Genomic DNA, 19,118 nt, shown 5'->3' with positions numbered 1-19,118 from the left:
GTCCAATTACCACCTGACTACACATAATCAGTTTTTATTAAAAACACAGCAGTGACAGCTACTGCCACAAGGCAAAACCTACTGGGAGAGAAAAGTAGAATGTGTGTGTGCCCACACAGTCACAAGTACACTCGTAAATTATTAAACTGGGATGCTGCTGTAGGCACGGCATAAAAACAGAACAATCAGAGACAGATATGTAGCTACTGGTGCAGTATTTTTTTAAACAAGGTCAAGAATAATGGGGTTACAGTTCATGTGGGTAAATCAAGCATTTATATTGTAGTATATAGACTGATAGATTGTTAAACAAGATTATTTGTGGTGCATTTCAAAAAGTATTAAGACCATTTGACACATTGACCAGAATAAAGATACAGTATAAAACAATATTTGGCAATATCACCTAATGACTTTCAAATGGAATGTGCTTGGCATAACCTTGCATCTTCTTACTTTTGGACACCTGGCTAAATTGGGCATTAATGCAGGAAGGGCTTTGGTCTTGACTACAAAAAAAGGCGTCTGCTGAATGCTGGAAATGTAAATGAATAAAAGCATTTGTGATCTTATGGAAATGGTTTTAATGTAGGATAGGTTGCAAGAAAGAATCAAGCAGGGGCGGCTCGTTCCTTAGGGCGATCGGGCGACGCACCACCAAAGGACGAAAGGGAAGAAATTTTTCTATGACAGCTGTGACTGTTCTGGAGTCTGTCTTGCCTCGGAATATCGTAGTCCAATCAGCGTCGAGTTGTGTTTTGTACAGTACCGCCCCTTTCAGTTAGGCTGAAATCGCCCCGGATTGCTCTCATAGACTCATATGTTAGGCTCTTTTTTTCGAACTGCAGGCGCTGCAATACATTCTGAATGGGTTCCGGGAGGGCTCGCACTTACGTGCTTGTGTCACACGTAACCTGGTGTCGCGATCTCGTCACCATGACTACCATTACCTCAGTTCGGAGCAACTCCATCGTGTAATCAGGATAAAGTAGCAACTTAAGAATTAGAGCCACCCAGACCAAATTTAAACATCAAGTATCTACAAAGGGGAAAAATCATATAAGTTACAAGTAAATTACAAGTATGTAATGTAATTTTTAAATTGTGAATTGTGATTGCACTTATTGTGTCTCCCCAATTGTTTAATTGTACTTCTTTATTCATTGCACATCAGCCCCGATGCCAATCTTTATTCTGGATCTGCTGCACCTAAAATAAAATGCTATCTGATGAAGACTGAATTAAATTGTTAGTGTGAAGGCTTTACTTCATTTTATGATTAATGGTAAAGCTGGTCTCTCTCCATGTTTAAAGTTATTTGTGAGGGCAAACTGACAGATGACTTAAGATGTTAATTATTTAAGCTTTAATTTACCCATTGAAATCACCTTGGCCATCATCGCAACAATTGCCCCCCCTGAGAGATTTGGCAGGAGCCGCCACTGGAATCAAGCTGCTGAATTTGGCTGTGCATCTGTTCCTAGCTCTCAATTAGTACAAAATTCATCATGTTTTCAAATGTGGGACAAAACTAATATAGCTGAAGACAGCCTAATTAAACATGGTGCCAAAAATCAAAGACATTGGAGGTGAGGATCAAACCCAGGACCCCTAACCTCCACGCTTCTATGCAGCACTCACTCTATGATGTACACCAGTGTGTTACCTTATATTAATTACAGGGGTAATTTATTGTTGCAATACTATGTGATAGATGTTTTAATTTGTTCCACTTTTACAGATAAGAACTATCTAGATCACACGCTTTTCTGTTTACCAGTTTTGCGCGTGAATTTGCTCAGCGCCATAAATTTTTAATGAATTAATTACCACTTCGTATCACTCCGCCTAACTCATTGCCAAGCAAAGTCATGCCCACACACAACTCCCTCCTCTAATAAATAATGTTCCTCCGCCACAGACTCGGCGCGCTCGCTGGTTGGTGAGGGCTGCGCTAAAGTAACGAGAAACCTGAGAGGAAAACAGGAGCATACAAACCGAGTTTTAGTTTTTTTGCACGCCATACCAGGCTACAGCAGCCAGACATAAACGTGTTTTTGTGTGTGTTTATATTTTTCCCCTCGCCCTAACTTTAGCTTGGCAGTTTTCATGCGTGAGATCTAATACCGCTGGAGAGAATACACAGACTGCATCCGACACATCTGGTGTCACATCAGTGGATGAACCAGCCAACTTGGTGAAGAGCCAGTGAGGAAAAATGGGGCCATTTGGAGCACTGCTGTGGATTTCACATTACGCAGGACTTCTTCTTCCGCTGAACGCCAGTGGGGATGTGGAGCTGGACAATCACATATCTGGTAACGGTAAGCAATCCGCTTTGAATAGTGATGAATCGTTTGCGAACGAGTCGGTTCTTTAAATCGGATCTTTTTGTCAATTTCGTTTCAAATTCTGATGCTTTTGAATTAAGATTAAACATACTAAAAACGGCATTAAACTGTTATATATATATATATATATATTATAAATAAACCTATAATGGCAATTTATTTTATTCAAATTAAATAACTAGCATATTTAATCAGCTTGTAAATCAGAAAAAGTTGGAATCAGTAGTGAGAACCATTTCTTGGTTAATTTTATACTATACACATAAAATGACAGTTAAATAATTTGTAATACTGTTAATGAAATACCCACATCTTGCTATTTTTACATGTAACAGTTGTAAAACACTGTAATATAAAGCTATTTTGCTAGTTAGAAGCTGAAATAAATGTTTGATTTTTGGTATATATATATTAACATCAGTAATCTAAGCCAAATGAAATGACTCTTTTTAAATGACTCACTAAAAAGATCCGAAATGCCCTTCGCAGGTTTGAATATAAAACGCAATTGGAGGGGTCAATATAACATTTCGTTAATTGTCGATACAAATATATTAATGTTATGTTTTAATCTTCTACTCAATTTATATTAATTTTTTTAGTGCAGACTAATGCACAATCCTTTGGTATCATTCTCTACTATTTCCAGTGTAGGCGTGTTGCTGCACAAAACCGAAATGTATTGGAGATATAAATAGTTTTTTCTATTGTATAGTTTGCTCTACGCTCCTGCTAAATATTTTATTTCTTTTAGTCTATACTCGACCAACAGACCCAAAATGTTCTTCTTATTGTATGCAATACACCCCAGATACCAGAGAACAAAGATAAAGCCCAACTTATAGTCTACTGAAAACAAAACACCACAGAAACTCACACTGCTGAACTGATGACCAAGCACATGGTCTTAATAACCTTCTATTGTTGCATGTATGTGCTAATATTAAAATCAAATTACAGTCAATTATTAATCATATAAAGTAGTTTTCTGGTTGCTTTCATGTCTTTCCTAAAGGTTCATTTAGATTCTAGGTTCTATATGTAATGTGCTGTATTTGTTCTCTTTTTAACTTACTCTGCAACTAATTTGATTTACATAAAGCTTTAGCTATTCATTTGTACATTAAACTAAGCACTGTGTATTTTTATTGAGAATTTTTATAAGGATAAATGTAACAAACCAGGGGCTCACAGCAAGAAGGGCCTTGGTTCGATTCCCCAGCTGGGCGGCCAGGGTCCTTTCTTTGTGTAGCCTGCATTTTCTCTGTGTCTGTGTGCTTTGGTTTCCTCCCACAGGTCCACATACATGCAGTCAGGCCAACTGAAAATACTAAAAACAGCCTTAAGTGTCTGTATGTGTGTCTGTATGTGTGTGTGTGTGTGTGTGTGTGTGTGTGTGTGTGTGTGGCCTGTGAAAGACCCCCTTGCCCAATGGATCAGACCCACCGCGACTCTATCCGGGTAAAGCGGTGGTAAAACAGACAATAAATAAATGAATGAATAAATTAAAGGGTATGTTTCAATACTACTATAGTCATTACTATTTTATTTTTTTCAATGCTTCAAATGCTTTGTCCAGGTCCACTGGGAAACCCTGGGTGCAAGGCAGGAATACCCTAGACAGGGCACCAATTCATCTTAGGGCTTCTGCCTTTTTTTTCTAACATTCTAGTGTGCTGAGTATTTAAATTATTGGCCAGAATAAGCTTCTTTTATATTAATTTTAGTTAAGTAGTAGGCACTTTGTCGTTTGACTAGTCTTACCTTATTTTAGTGATCCAGCTAACTTAAGAACCCATTTTATTTGTATTATTACGGCTGCTCCAGTATTAGGGGTCATTCTGGTTGGCAGTGCATCATTCTGGTTTGCATACCTGACTTGGCACATTTTTTGATGCAACCCTTCTTATTATATTCAGGTTTGGGACTGGTCAGACCGAGATTTAAACCCCAGATTTCCTGAGTGCCCTAATTTGATAACCCATATAAAAGACTTAAATAGTAGCATATTTAGTCTTTTAATACCATTAGCTTAGCATGCTTTTTGCTGTATTTACATGGCATATTTATATTGTTTTAGGCTGTTATTTTGGGCACAATTAGACCACAATTAGTTTTATTGACAAGTTTTAATGTTACTAGACTTAACCTTAGCATGTTTTCTTTAGAAAACGAACAACACAGACATGTTAGCCATATCTGGAGGGGCAGCCCTGTAATGGATTGTCGCCCTGTCCAGGGTGTTCCTGCTTTGTACCCGTTGTTTCCCAGTGGAACCAGACTCGTTGCAACTCTGACCAAAATAAAACAGTTTTACAAAACAAGTCCAGTTACAAAATTTACAAAAACGTTCATGTCCATGTGATCTGTCAGTTGACACACATTCACAGCATAAAATGTATCAATTTATCATCAACAATCTGCTTCTCTGTGCCCCCTGTGCTAGCCAAATTGCATGACGTGGCTCCCTACTGAACTACTTCATTAGTATTTTATATGTTGGATAACATTATATTTTTGGTCTGATAATTTACTTATTGTAAGTAGACAAAAATCTCAATTATTAAAATTAGCATTTATATCAACCAAAAATATAGCACAATAATCAAATGAATATGAACTGAACATTTATCTAAGTGATGCATTAGATAAATGAGGAATATGAAATGGTGAGTGATTAGTTGGCATGACTGTGTGTTCAGCTTGCATTAGGGAGCAGGCTGTATTGATACAATTACAATATTGCATTAGCGGCTCCGCCTAATTACTCTGTAATGTCTGTCGAGTCAAGAGCTGCTGAGCATATTAAGCACCAGTGGAACCACTGGAGAGACCATTTTTTTTGTTTTTGTCTTTGTTTTCCTAATTAGGATGTGCATCCATGTCTGACTGTTTGCCGAGCAAGGCGATGCTGATTTATTATCGAACAGGGGCTCGTGATAGCTCTGCTATCTGGTTGAAAGTAATTATCATTTAAATGCATTCACTGTAAACTAAAGGAAGTCAGACATGTACATTGTGAAATAAAGGAAACAGCAGACAGCCGATGTGACTACAATGCATCCGGATGATGGGGCTGGATTCTTATTTATGTCTAACCCTCTCACCCTTTTACTTCTGGGCCCTAAAACCTCACACACACACACACACACACACACACACACATAGTAAAATAAGCACCAACCAATATCTTATTTTTGTTAAATGTCTGCGATCACTCTATTCCTATGTTTCACTGGCCACCAATACCCCCCCATTCAGCCATCCAAGAGGAGCCATCCATTTAAAATAATATTTTAAGGAATAATTTTTAATTCTTTATAAACAGCGAAGAAGCTCAAATACATATATAAATCTTATTCAGAATTGTGTTCTAGTTATTTTACCCTATTATTCATGTTTCATCATCTTCTGTCTGTTTGATGCATTGACAAAGCTCTCAGCTGTATTGATGTGCAATAACATGCAGTCTTTTTTTATTTGATTTCATTGGTCACTGTCATTTTCATAAATTTGTCTGAGACCTCTCTTGCCAAAAGAGATGGATGGACCCAAATAAAAAAATTATGAAATTAAAAAAGGGAGGACTAGAGAAGTTATAAACTGGAATTATGAATTTCAAACAATAATGCTTACAGCACCAACTATGCATGTTCTGTATAACAGGTAGCAGTGCTGTTTAAAACCTTTAATATGATGAGCTATATGCACAGATCCTCCTGATTTATTATAGTCGCTTCAATTACCATATTGTTCATTAAAATAAAAAGTGGCTGATTTAAAAGACACTGCATTGGTGTTTGAAGTGTGTGTCATTTTGCATATGAGAGTAACTCAGACTGCAAGCAAAGATTTTATCATGAATCATGCATGCACCTTTCAAAAAGCTATTTGCTTTTTGAAGAAATGACTTTTTGCTCAAGGGAGAAGAAAAGATACATTTAGATGTGAAATGTTTTTGCTGGAATGACAAAATTCACTCCTCATTTCACCTCCATCAACTATCAACCACCCTTAGGCGATAAACACCTGTCGGACTCTGTGTTTAGGCCAGTGTGTGTGTGTGTGTGTGTGTGTGTGTAAAACACATAACTGATGTGTGCAAATTTTATAACCTCAAACAAAGCCTGTAAAATGAATCAAACTAAAATGAATGTATGATTCCTTTCGACTGCCCCCGCTAGCGATCACCACAGCAGATCATTTGACCACATATTTGATTTAGCACAATGTTTTACTGAACACACTTAATGACTCGGGCGGCACGGTGGCTAAGTGGGTAGCACTGTTGCCTCACAGCAAGAAGGTCCTGGGTTTGATCCCCAGGCAGGGCGGTCTGGGTCCTTTCTGTGTCCTTTGCATGTTCTCCCCGTGTCCGCTTGGATTTCCTCCGGGAGCTCCGGTTTCCTCCCACAGTCCAAAGACATGCAAGTAAGGTGAATTGGAGATGACTGTGTTCGATATAACCTTGTGTATTGAGTAACTACCGTTTCTGTCATGAATGTAACCAAAGTGTAAAACATGACATTAAAATCCTAGTAAACACACTTAATGACTCAACTCTTTGTTAATATTTTTTATCCAGGCTTGGGACTGATACTAAAGACGCTGTGATGTTTGTCCCCACAATGGCTAAGTTCATGTAAGGCAATGCGCCTTCTGTATTTGTGAATCCCCAGAACTCAGGCACTGTTGTTACCAGCAGCATGGCACTTACCATTACTCCACAAGAGCTCACTGTATCAAACTAAATTATTAATACATAATTACTTTTGAGTGTGTGTTACGTAAGACTTCTATAATGCAGTAATTGAAAAGCTGTTTGTGTGAATGTAAGTTTTATGGCTTAAGGGACGTTGAGGTACTGGACTAGTAATCAGAAGGTTGCTGGTTTAAGAACCACCACTGCCAGGTTGCTGCTGTTGGGCCCTTGAGCAAGGCCCTTATCCCTGAATTGCTCAGACTGTAGACTGTCACATTACTGTAAGTCGCTTTGGATAAAGGCGTCTGCTAAATGCCAAAAATGTAATGTTATTCAAGACAAAGGTGAACAAAGATTAGATTTTTACATTATTAATACTTTATACAATGACGACTAGAGGAGGGTGATCAAGTCACAATCCTTTATATATATATATATGTATATATATATATTTTCTATCACAGTAATACTTCATATCACAATACAATACATTGTAGTACAAAACTGGTGGAAATGTTACCTGTGGACCTTTGCTCACAGATTTCTAAAGGCAAACCATATTCCTTGATTTCCTCAATTCTAAACTCTTACTTCTTGATTTAGATACTTGTGTTTACGGATCTTCCCTGAACTCTTGCCACAAAGTTTAAAGTGTATAATTTATTTCATATATTTAATTAAATTTACCTGTTAGCATTGTGTGTGATTAAAACATGTGAACTTAATAACCAGGATGGGTGTCCACAAACATTTGGCTAAAAAATAAAGATATGGAGCAGGTTAGAGTCATTTTCCATTTTTTTGTACGACTTAATCTTTGTACGTAAAGTGATTTTATGTAGTTTATTTGCAATATTTACAGCATTATACACATTGTAAACAAACTATGGTTTCACACTGACACTATAGTAACAAATAGGGATGTAACAATGCACCACAAGACAGTTAATAACCGATTCAAATCGATTTGACATTTAAAATGAATCGATATTCAATTTAACCAGCAGAGGGCACTGGCGCTATACACCTTGCCTGGTTGACGTCACTGGTGCTATACTCCTGGTTGCCAGATTCGGTTTTTTTTTTTTTTTTTGCCAAATTGGGCTTAATTCAAAACAGTTTTGCATAGTTTGTACCTACTTCAGAAATAAAAGGGCATTCATTATTTATTAAATAAAAGATAATCACAAATACAGTATTTTATTTTATTTTCTTAAGAGAAATAATAAAAGGAAACTTTGTCATAATTTGTCTTCAATTTCAGTTTAAAAAATCGGGAAAAAATTGTATCGTGAATCGCATTGCATTGTGGGTAGAGTGCATTGTACATCCCTAGTAACAAGTTATTCTATTGTTAATGCATACACAGCTGCATTCTCTCTTTCATGCACACAAACACTTTTTGCTGGACATGGTTTAGTTGTTATGACTGTTCAGATAACAATAGCTCAATCCTGATGCATTTGTAATTAACTGTATCTTAGTCTGCTGGGCAAATACATCACATTAAAAGCAAAACATGTGTCACATTATAATGGATTTGTCTGAGTTGGAATACCTTAACGATTAGTTGTTTGTGTAGATGTTGTGGCATCACTGATCATTTAAACAAACTGCGATGTTAATTTTTTTTTTCATGTGCCTGATGTCAGGAGAGTTTTTTTTATCATAATGCCACTGCTTTTATGTTTACTTATGAATCATACAAACTCCATATTGGGAAAGGCCTAGTCGATGAGAGTCTCAGTGTTACAGTAAGAGATGATGTACTCAGTGATGTGTGGAAAATATGAATTCAAATCAGATTAGTTTATTCTTAGCTACACTAGAACTACACAAGAATCACTGAATGCTCTTGGTTATGACTTGAAGCAAGATTTAATTTGCAGAAATGTCAGGTACTGCCAATCTGTGTAGCAAGCTGTTGAGTCAGCTGTTGTAAAAAAGAGCTTGTAGTGTATACAGAGCCGTAAAAAGTATTTTCCCCTCCTTGATTTCTTCTTATTTTCAGATTTTTATTTTAGTACATTTGTCACACTTTATTGTTATAGATAAAATACAACATGACAAAGGCAAGAAGGTCCTGGGTTCGATCCCCAGGTGAAGCGGTCCGGGTCCTTTCTGTGTGGAGTTTGCATGTTCTCCCCGTGTCTGCGTGGGTTTACTCCGGGTGCTCTGGTTTCCTCCCACAGTCCAAAGACATGCAAGTGAGGTGAATGGCAGATACTAAATTGTCCACGACTGTGTTCGATATAACCTTGTGAACTGATGAATCTTCTGTCATGAATGTAACCAAAGTGTAAAACATGACGTTAAAATCCTAATAAACAAATAAACAAACATGACAAAAACAACCTGAATTAACAATACATACCCTTTTTTGTACCCTTAAAATTCTATAATATTTAAACCACTAGCTTTGTATTGGGTTCAGCTAGACTGGACACACCCAGGTTTAAGTATCTTTAAATACTGGCAGCCCTGTTTATTCTAAACATGACTTAAATAGAACCTTACCAGCAATGTAAAGTAGGCTATAGAGGTCTTAACAACCTCTACCTTTCAATCAAAGTTTGAGTTTTAATCTCAGCTGTGCTATCGGCCGAACAGGGCACCAACACAGGCTTAATTAGCTATGCCTGTTAGGGAAAGAAAAGGTCAAAAATTTACTGCCTCAGTACACTGCACTAGTGATAAATGATTTGGAGAGCTTAGTTTGTGTCACTATGAAATGTGATGCAACACTCTCTAAAACATTGTGGGCAGGTAAAAATTATGTGCTTGTCAGAGGGGCTGATAGTCTCAGCCCTCCTCAGACAGTGTGGGGGAAGTATTACTGGTGGCAGGATTCCAGTAGGAGGGAAATAGAGACAGCTAGATTGGAAGGAAATGGGGAAAAGTAATTATGATTAAAGATGGAATCCTGGTGTATGTTAGCAACATTTAATGAGAGCATTATATTCCTGGAATATAGGAACATCATCAACAAAAAATGTGTATACACCATAAACCTGAACCATTAAAATAATAAATTGGTTGGCTGTTATATGATCATGCAAAACAATTATTGGACACCATGACTGTCACCTTCTCTAAATTATTATGGATCCCTCACTGTAGCAGATTTTGGTTTAAAACTATCATATTAAAACATATTGTTTTTCATTAGAGTTTCTCCAGAGTTTTTTTTTTTACTCCTTTTATGTGTCATTGCACACTTTTCATTCATTGTTTTCCATTTTTATCTTTTCTTTTTTCAGAAATCAGAGAGATGGTCATTAATTTCTTGGTTATACTTTTAGAGCTTTTAGCAACTATTCTGTAAAGTGCTGTCTATCACTGCCATTAAGCTTTGAAATTTAACTACTGTTCCTTTTTGCTGATGCTTTTTGTCAGCTTGACATACACTGACATTACTGAGAATAGTTCAGTTAAAACGTTAAATATTTTTTGTTGGAAATGCGTAAAATCCTACACATTAACATGCTAACACTCAGAGCTTGTTTATAGCTGATACATGTTGTTAATAGACCATCAACTTTACAGACTTCAGCTGTAATTGTGTATATGTGATTCTCACATTAACGTCAAGGTTCTTTTATGTGGTGTTTCTACAGGGTGTCCCAAAATGAACTGACATTAAAATTTTTAATAAAACACATTTTTAATTTGAACATTAATAATGTTTTTGCTTTATTTAAAAGTAAAGACATGGAGGATATGTATGAAACAAAACATCTGACAAATGACCCCCTTGACCGTGGCAGCACATGTTCACTCTTATATGATGAAATTTTCCATGACACGTTGACATAATTGCTGAGAAATTTCAGCAATGTTGTGTCGAACTTCTTCTTTGAGGTCCTCAATAGATTGTGGTTTGTTGGTGTACACTTTATCCTTAAGATAACCGCAAAGAAAGAATTCTAACGGCGTCAAGTCACATGATCTTGGCGGCCAATTCGCATCACCATTTTAATGTGAATTTTTACAATTTCTATGTGTTCGGTTGTGTACCCTTTCATGATTTAACCTCAACGTTTACTAATGACAGCAATTTAAAAATCTCTAACTCAGGTTTTGCCGCGAAAAAATGGCTGCAAATTTAAAATGTCAGTTCCTTTTGGGACACCCTGTATTACCTTGTATGATGCTGTAATATTCATCTCTCCTTCCCAGCTCTTTTCACAGAGGTCCCCCATGATGTCATTACTCAAAGTGGTCAGGATGTGGAGATGGCTTGCTCTTTTAGGGGTTCAGGTTCTTCCTCTGTCTTATTGGAAATCCAGTGGTGGTATCTCAGGCACCTCCACAAATGGGCTAAGAAACCTGCATGGACAACCAATCAAGTAAGTCTTTTCTTTTTAGAAGCACTAATAGATTTAAATAGTTTTTTACTAGATAAAATACATACTGTTAGTTGTCCCATTATGGTAATGTATTTATTAAGTGTGCAATTTGTAATGAAACATTTACTATATACATTTACCATCATGTTGCTCTGCACATTTAGGCGATATCCACAGAAATACAGATATGTTTATTATGTAATCCTGTTACACCAAAGTGTTGTCATTCATATGAGGACAATTAGAATGCTAACAGAAGCGTGGCAATTGCCATTAGAATAAGCCTGCTAGGATGCAGCTAATCAGCAGCTAATCGTAACCCTACATGTTCCGGTTAACAGCAGCTCAGCAAATAGCTTATTGTGGTCGAGTGTACTCCAACACCACCACTTCTGGCAGTCACCAGATATCAAGGTGAAGATGGTAGTAGGGCTGGTGGTTTTTAAAAAGTAAAGCTGCAAGTAGCCTTGGAGTTTGTTGGTAAGAACATTCAAAATCAGTACATTGCCAAGGTGAAACTAGTAGTAGAAAAGCAGCAAGAAGTCAACTTCAGTTTAATTAAGTTCAGTTAAATAAAGGTTTAAAAGAATTAATCAAACAAAATGTCCCAACTTGTATAACAAGGTTATAGTGTTTACATAATTTTGGCTGCATGGTGTATATTAGTAAATGCTTCATCATTTTAAAATAAAATCTCTTGTTTTTAAATACAGGTTGTACCTATTGAGGAAATGACAAGGGATGCCACTAAGATAAGTGTGAGTGCTTTAGACCTTTTTTATTTATAATACTGTGACTGTAAACTATATCATAGTCATGAATGCATAAAATACAATCATCTAATGGAGTCTGGAGTAACTTAAAATCATTGTTACATTATTAAACATGTAATAATTAATAGTAATAATGTATGTAAAACATATTGTTTCTCAATAGTTGTAGGCAGTTGTAGCTTGGTGGTTAAGGCACTGGATTATTAATCAAAAGGTTGTGGGTTCAAGCCCCACCACTGCCAGGTTGCAGACTGTCAGGCCCTTGAGCAAGGCCCTTAACCCTCAATTTCTTAGACAATAAACTGTTACTGTACTGTAAGTCGCTTTGGATAAAAGGGTTTGCTAAATGCCAAAAATTTAAATGTAATAGGGTTTCTCCAGAGTTTTTTTTTTTACTCCTTTTATGTGTCATGGCACACTTTTTATTCATTCTTTTTTTTTAGAATACAGAGAGATGGTCAGTAATTTTTGTGGTTATACTTTTAGGGCTTTTAGCAACTATTTTGTAAAGTGCTGTCTATCACTGCCATTAGGCTTTGAAATTTAACTACTGATCTTATTTGCTGATGCTTTTGTTACATTATTAAACATGTAATAATTAATAGTAATAATGTATGTAAGCTTAAGCTACACTTGTTTGGAGTTGGTGCCTTATTTTGTAGTCCCACATAGATTTTAGAATACATTTTGAGATATTTTGCCAAATAGTGAGAAATCAAATGCTTTAACTAGGGTTGGGCATAAAAATTAATCTGATTAATAAAAATGGATGTACAAATGTACTGATATGAAAATATGGAGAAGTCAACATCTGTCATTACTGTTTAGGCCATATATATTTGTAGTGGGTCATCAAAAATCTAACAAAAATCTAACTACATTTCATGAGTAATGCAAAAATCCAGGTTATTTCTACGAGATTGCATTTTTTGTAACAGGGCAGGCTACGCCTCATTAAGGGCCGCTAAGTAAAACACTGTACCTGCTAGATGTAAAAATAAACCCTGTATGCAGGTTGCTTAACCTGGGAAGTGCAATACTGTGGCTAAGGAGCCACAACCAAAAAATGGAATGATGAATGTAAGGGATGGTCAAAAAATCAGAAACTATCAAAAGTATTAAAAGAAAATGCACCAAAAAATAGTGGACAGATAGGGGATAAAATCAGAATGACAACTAGATTTCAAAATTGGGACAGATACACAACTACTGTGTGACAATTGAAAAAGAGAGATAGAACTCTGTCTATAAAAAAGAGTGGCCATGTTTGGGGCTTACTCATATAGGGGACATTAAACCACCTTTGGAGGCAGCTTTGCAGTAACAAGAGTGCAGGTGTTAATTAGCTGTACTGTAAATCTAGCTGTAGCTGTAAATCAGGCAAAAATAAAAACATAATTATAACAAGCTGGTTGAATCTGCCTGAATTTTGCACTTGAAACTTTTACCATATCGTTTTGTTGTACCATTATATATGTAAATTATTTTTTTGGTAAAATATCTTTTGATAAAAAGGTTTTACAGTTTGTGTATTACATTTATGTAAAGGTGGTGAAAGTGGCTGGCAGCAACATCTCTCACCGGCTTCGCCTGTCAAGTGTTAAACCTGCAGATGAAGGCATTTATGAGTGCAGAGTGATCGACTTCAGCAACAACCACGAACAGCACCACACGGTTCGAGCCTACCTGCAGGTTCAGCCACCGGACCCTGATTCCCAGCTTCTCACTGAGGAAAGTCTAAACCATGGAGAGCAAATTCTACATCACTCAATAAAACATCCTCAGCAACAAAATCACAAAGAGCAGGAGCCGATTCATCGACAGACACATCACAAAAAACATCCTGAGGTTCAAGCTACTGAAGCACAGAACGACTCACCCTCGACTCTCTATCATGAAGATCATCATCAGATAGAGCATCATCATCTACATGAGGGCAAAAACCATCAGGAAAACAAACACACACAGTCAAGCAAGAAGAGTCAAATTAAAAACCATGAGTCGAATGTGGAAAAGGACAAGGAACATGCTAAAGAATATCAGAGAGACTGTTCAACTCATGACTGTGTGCTGTAGAGCTGTGTGAAAGGAGTGCATGTAACAGCTTCATCATATGAATGTTCATTTCTAATAAACAAGTTCAGAATTTACTCTATGCCCAAAGTATAAAAATAAGAAAATCAGGACCAGCAAAATATAAATATCAAACACTCCTCTGTAGAAGTGAGTAAGTGTTAAATGTGTAATATATTTTTGATTTTATCCAGGTGGCACAGATCTCATTACAAACTCGCAACCGAATGCAAAACGCTGATTATATACAGGCCCAACAACGGACTGGCGTCTTGTCAAAGGTGCCCAGGGATTTCGGAAGTGCCAGGCCCACATGGACCCTGACCAGTATTAAGTATAAAGCAATGTTAAAACATAGAAATAAAATTACACATTTTGTAATATATTAATTAGTGGCGAATTTTGGGTAATAGGCATATGACTATAAACTTACAAAAATTATTTGCTACTGTATGTTTGTTAATGCTTATAAATACATACTTTTTGTTCATATTTTAAAAGAAGAAAATAAAAGACATTGGTTGTGTTCAAAAACCTAGTGAGCTGCCTTGCTGTCTTACTACCTACATAGGCAGCTGCCTCAGTAGAGATGATTCTAATCATTGACTTATAAGGCAGGTAAATCGAACGCACTACTTAGACAGCGATAACATCGGGTTTCGCTTACTAAGTTAACACAGTTAGCATCATGCCATTCAAACCAATAGGATGGGGTGGCACAACGCGCTAGCATCTCAACTAACATCCCCCTTCGTGTACCGAAAACAGTTAAATTCGCCGACAAGCCCGAATTTGCAAATAAACACTTGTGCAAGTTTATACAAATTAAAAATGAATTATTTATTTACGTTTAAAAATAACTTTTTGCAACGTCTGCCATGTTTTTTTATTTTTCTGTGAGAAAAGTTGTGCTGCATTGAGTCAAAATAGCGTTGAAATTTTAAGATGCCTTACTAGTGAGCATATTAAGGCATCAAGGATTTCGAACAGCCTCCTTCTCGGGAGCGCTCGTAGAATGACGTAAAATGCTGCCTATGTAGAGAGCTCACTAGCTTTTCGAACACACCCATTATGTGTATAATTTAAAAGTGGATATATGAACTGTAAATATAATATTAAAACAAAAGTGGTTACCTACATGTTTTCTTACACTGACTCCTTAAAGCAAAATCTTACTGACTTGAAATAGTGCAACATTTCATAATGTTTAATACACTTGTGCAAAAAAATATCAGTTGTGTGTCACAAATCAGCTGTGTGTCAAGGTCAAAGTGCTTCAGTGGGTGCCTGTCAAAACCTATTTGCCTCATCAGGTACCATCTGTGTGAAAAGATTGCTCTTAGGTAAGTGGGTAAACTTTAAATCACAAAGGGTGTCTTTGCTGTTTTTATATTATTTAAAAAGTACAAAAGACAAGCATTTATTTAGTCCTGTTTGTATTTGTCACATGTGAAATGACTTGGTCTGTCATAGTTGAAGTGTTGTATGGGCCTAAAAATCCAGTCAAATCTTCTTAATCGAAACATTGATGTAAAAGTAGACTACTTGTACTGGAATGATGCCAATGAACAATGGCTATAAAGTGTTTTATAAACCTTTTGAGAATATATATAAGGAAATGCAATATAAGGAAAACAAGCTCCATATCATTTTTATGTAATATATAGAAACAACATAAATAGAAATTTACTATACATGTTATTTTGTTATATGAAAAAGTTTCAATCAGATTTAGCAGAGCTGCTGGGGTTTCTAAACTTTTCATGCACTTACCAAATTTTTAGTCATTAAAATATGTAGCAGTGAGGCATTTTCTTGACATAAATTTAATGGTAGCATATGTCTCCTTAAAAGACATTTTAAGGAGACTGGGTAATATCTATTTTTATATTAAGTCTTACATTATTATATACAAGGGTTCTTTAAAAGGTTGCTGCACTTTTTAAACACTCTATTCATTAAGAATTTCAAAAACAAGTTACATCACTTTTCTACAGTCACCTTCCGATCAATTTTTCCAGCATACCAACTTTTTGGTTGATCACGTAGCCACTGATGCACCGCTGCATGCTTTCACATCATCATCACATGAAAATCTTCTTCCCCTTAAGGCTTCTTTGAGCGTCCAAAAAGGTGGAAATCAGATGGTGCTAATCTGGACTATAAGCATCTCTCAGTCTCTCAGACACGAACAATTACTACTCCTCCCACCCTGACCGTTCCTAATGAAAATATAAAAGTGCGTAAACTTTTTGAAGATCTCTCGAATTTGAGGCTGTACCTTAGCTAACGTGTAACAAACAAGCGCACTAAAACACACTATGTGAACATTATTGTGAGATACTTATTTACACAGACCATCTCCATCATCATCATCATCAAAAACCATCACCACAGGACAATAGGGGCACTGTGACTTCTAATGTTAAACACTAGAGTACCAGTGGTAGCCTAGAGCTTAGAGCCTTGGGCTATTAACTGAAAGGTTCAAATCCCAGTTTCGGAAGACTTCAAGGATCAACTGTCCAGTTAAAACAGTTAAACATACCTTTAATGCCCTGTTCTTCTGCATGTAACAGTACCTGAATTTTCCAGGTTATATCAACATGACACCACAGCTTCATAAGGAACAGACAAACGTGCTGCCTACAGTGACCAATATAACATTACAAGTTTTAATGTAACCTGCACAGCCCTTCATTTTTGTGTCGTTCATATTAAATATATAAGCATAAACTCAAGATCTAGGTATAAAAATTCACACCCTAAACTGAACATTCAGATTTGGGGAACAAAGGTACATATTAAAACAGATCATTATAATTAGCTATTTCACGTTATGTTCAAAACATAATGTTCTTTTGAACTCTTTGAAAAGCCTACTCTGTGCTGTAAGACCCTATCTTAGTTATTTAGTTAAGCACAGGGAATGGAAACAGACTGTACCATAATGCCCTCAACACAAGCATTATGATACTTTTAAACATTTCTACATCAAATGAAATGTAGAAATGAAAAATGCTATGGTTCCTAAAATTATGAATTATAGACATTGTAAAAAAGGGTGCTACCATGTGGTGTTCTGATTCTTCCTTGCTGTTTAAAGGTGGATGTTTGTATAATTTCACAGTCATGCTTAACTAAGAGAAACAACATAATTATTAATCTATAAGATGCATGATTTAAATCTTAGGGTTAGTTAGTGAGTGTAGTAATGCCCATCATTTTTAGTAATTTTAATTGTTATAAATTTTGAACGAGAATGGGTAAATTAAAACAGACTGTATTATTAACACACAACCTTTTAAAAAATATTTTAAGGGCAAACACAGTCCTATACAATCTTTTTATCACATCTAGCCTTTTAAGGTCATAATCAGTCATAACATAGTAAGGTTCTCAGAAGGGTGTACATACAAGCACTGTGTAGTTCAACAATTACTGACTGTAGTCCATCTGTTTCTCCGCATGCTTTGTTAGCCCCCTTTCATGCTGTTCTTCAAATGGACAGGACCACCTTAGAGCAGGTATTATTTAGGTGGTGGATCATTCTCAGCACTGCAGTGACACTGACATGGTGGTGGTGTGTCAGTGTGTGTTGTGCTGGTAGGAGTGGATAAGACACAGCAGTGCTGCTGGAGTTTTTAAACACCTCACTGTCACTGCTGGATTGAGAATAGTCCACCAACCAAAAATATCCAGCCAACAGCGCCTTATGGGCAGCGTCCTGTGGCCACTGATGAAGATTTCAAGGATGACCAACTCAAACAGCAGCAATAGATGAGCGATCGTCTCTGACTTTACATCTACAAGGTGGACCAACTAGATAGGAGTGTCTAATAGAGTGGACAGTGAGTAAACACGGTATTTAAAAACTCCAGCAGTGCTGCTGTGTCTGATCCACTCATACCAGCACAACACACACTAACACACCACCACCATGTCATTGTCACTGCAGTGCTGAGAATCATCCACCACCTAAATAGTACCTGCTCTGTGGGGGTCCTGACCATTAAAGAACAGAGGAAAAGCAAGTTGAAAAAATATGTAGAGAAATAGATAGACTACAGTCAGTAATTGTAGAACTACAAAGTGCTTCTACATGGTAAGTCGAGCTGATAAAATGGACAGTGTGTAGAAACAAGGAGGTGGTTTTAATGCTGATCAGTGTATGTGTATTTTACGAAGTTAAACGAGTCAAACTAACATAATCTCTGTTTGTCATGAAGGTGGTGCATTTTTGCTGGCAGTTAGCAACTAAGAAAATAAGTAAACCAAAACATTTAAACCCATCTCTGATCTGAATGTGTTTAGTAGATCATGACCTTGCTATGTTAGGAGGACATGGCTGCTGTTATACAGCCATGGTGACAATGCCAGCATGAAACCACTCAGACTTGGCAGGGCTCAGATCACACGGACACACCTCTCCACCCAATGATTGTTACATTCTGATCCTGCTGCTTCAATTCAGCTTCACCTGAAGAAAGATTAATTCCCTGCTTACTTCTGCCCTCCCACAGCCACAGAGGAAACATGAAGAGGTTAAAAAAGAAGAAAAAAAAAAAGAAGGAACCAGAATAATCCACTGTGATGACCCCTAAAAAGTACTGCCCAAAGCAAAAAACAATTTTTAGCTCTGGCTAAATTCTGTAAGTAAAAAATTTACATTTACATTTTCAGCATTTAGCAGACGCTCTTATCCAGAGCAACTTACAGAAGTGCTTCCATAGTAAACATTTCATTACTCTAGTTTAAGTAAAACAACAGTCCAAGAACACATCTGCTAAAACCCTGTTAAAACAAAGTGGTTTTTTTCTTTGTTTTTTTTTTTAAAGAAATAAATAAGAGTGTTAGTAAGTACAAGTCA

General features: G+C 36.6%; 1 protein-coding gene across 1 annotated transcript; it reads left to right on the top strand.

Moving 5' to 3' along the window:
• The first annotated feature begins 2,140 nt into the window (after positions 1 to 2,140).
• LOC134316560 (V-set and transmembrane domain-containing protein 2-like protein) lies at positions 2,141 to 14,269 on the top strand. Its single transcript, XM_062996955.1, has 4 exons — positions 2,141 to 2,324; positions 11,233 to 11,402; positions 12,116 to 12,160; positions 13,724 to 14,269. Exons 1-4 carry the CDS (start codon positions 2,219 to 2,221, stop codon positions 14,249 to 14,251), a joined length of 849 nt encoding a protein of 282 aa, XP_062853025.1. The 5' UTR covers positions 2,141 to 2,218; the 3' UTR covers positions 14,252 to 14,269.
• Positions 14,270 to 19,118: the final 4,849 nt, after the last annotated feature.

This window comes from Trichomycterus rosablanca, chromosome 6 (assembly GCF_030014385.1).
Source record: "Trichomycterus rosablanca isolate fTriRos1 chromosome 6, fTriRos1.hap1, whole genome shotgun sequence".
NCBI classification, from domain to species: Eukaryota; Metazoa; Chordata; class Actinopteri; order Siluriformes; family Trichomycteridae; genus Trichomycterus; species Trichomycterus rosablanca.
Note: the sequence above shows the minus strand (reverse complement) of the source record. Positions and strands in the feature narration are given on the sequence as shown.

Excerpts from the sequence above, each read along its gene's own strand:
- LOC134316560 (XM_062996955.1), top strand. The coding sequence starts at position 2,219 with ATGGGGCCATTTGGAGCACTGCTGTGGATTTCACATTACGCAGGACTT. Across the intron at positions 2,325-11,232 it reads CAATCACATATCTGGTAACG|CTCTTTTCACAGAGGTCCCC; the intron begins GTAAGCAATCCG and ends TCTCCTTCCCAG. Across the intron at positions 12,161-13,723 it reads GGGATGCCACTAAGATAAGT|GTGGTGAAAGTGGCTGGCAG; the intron begins GTGAGTGCTTTA and ends ATTTATGTAAAG.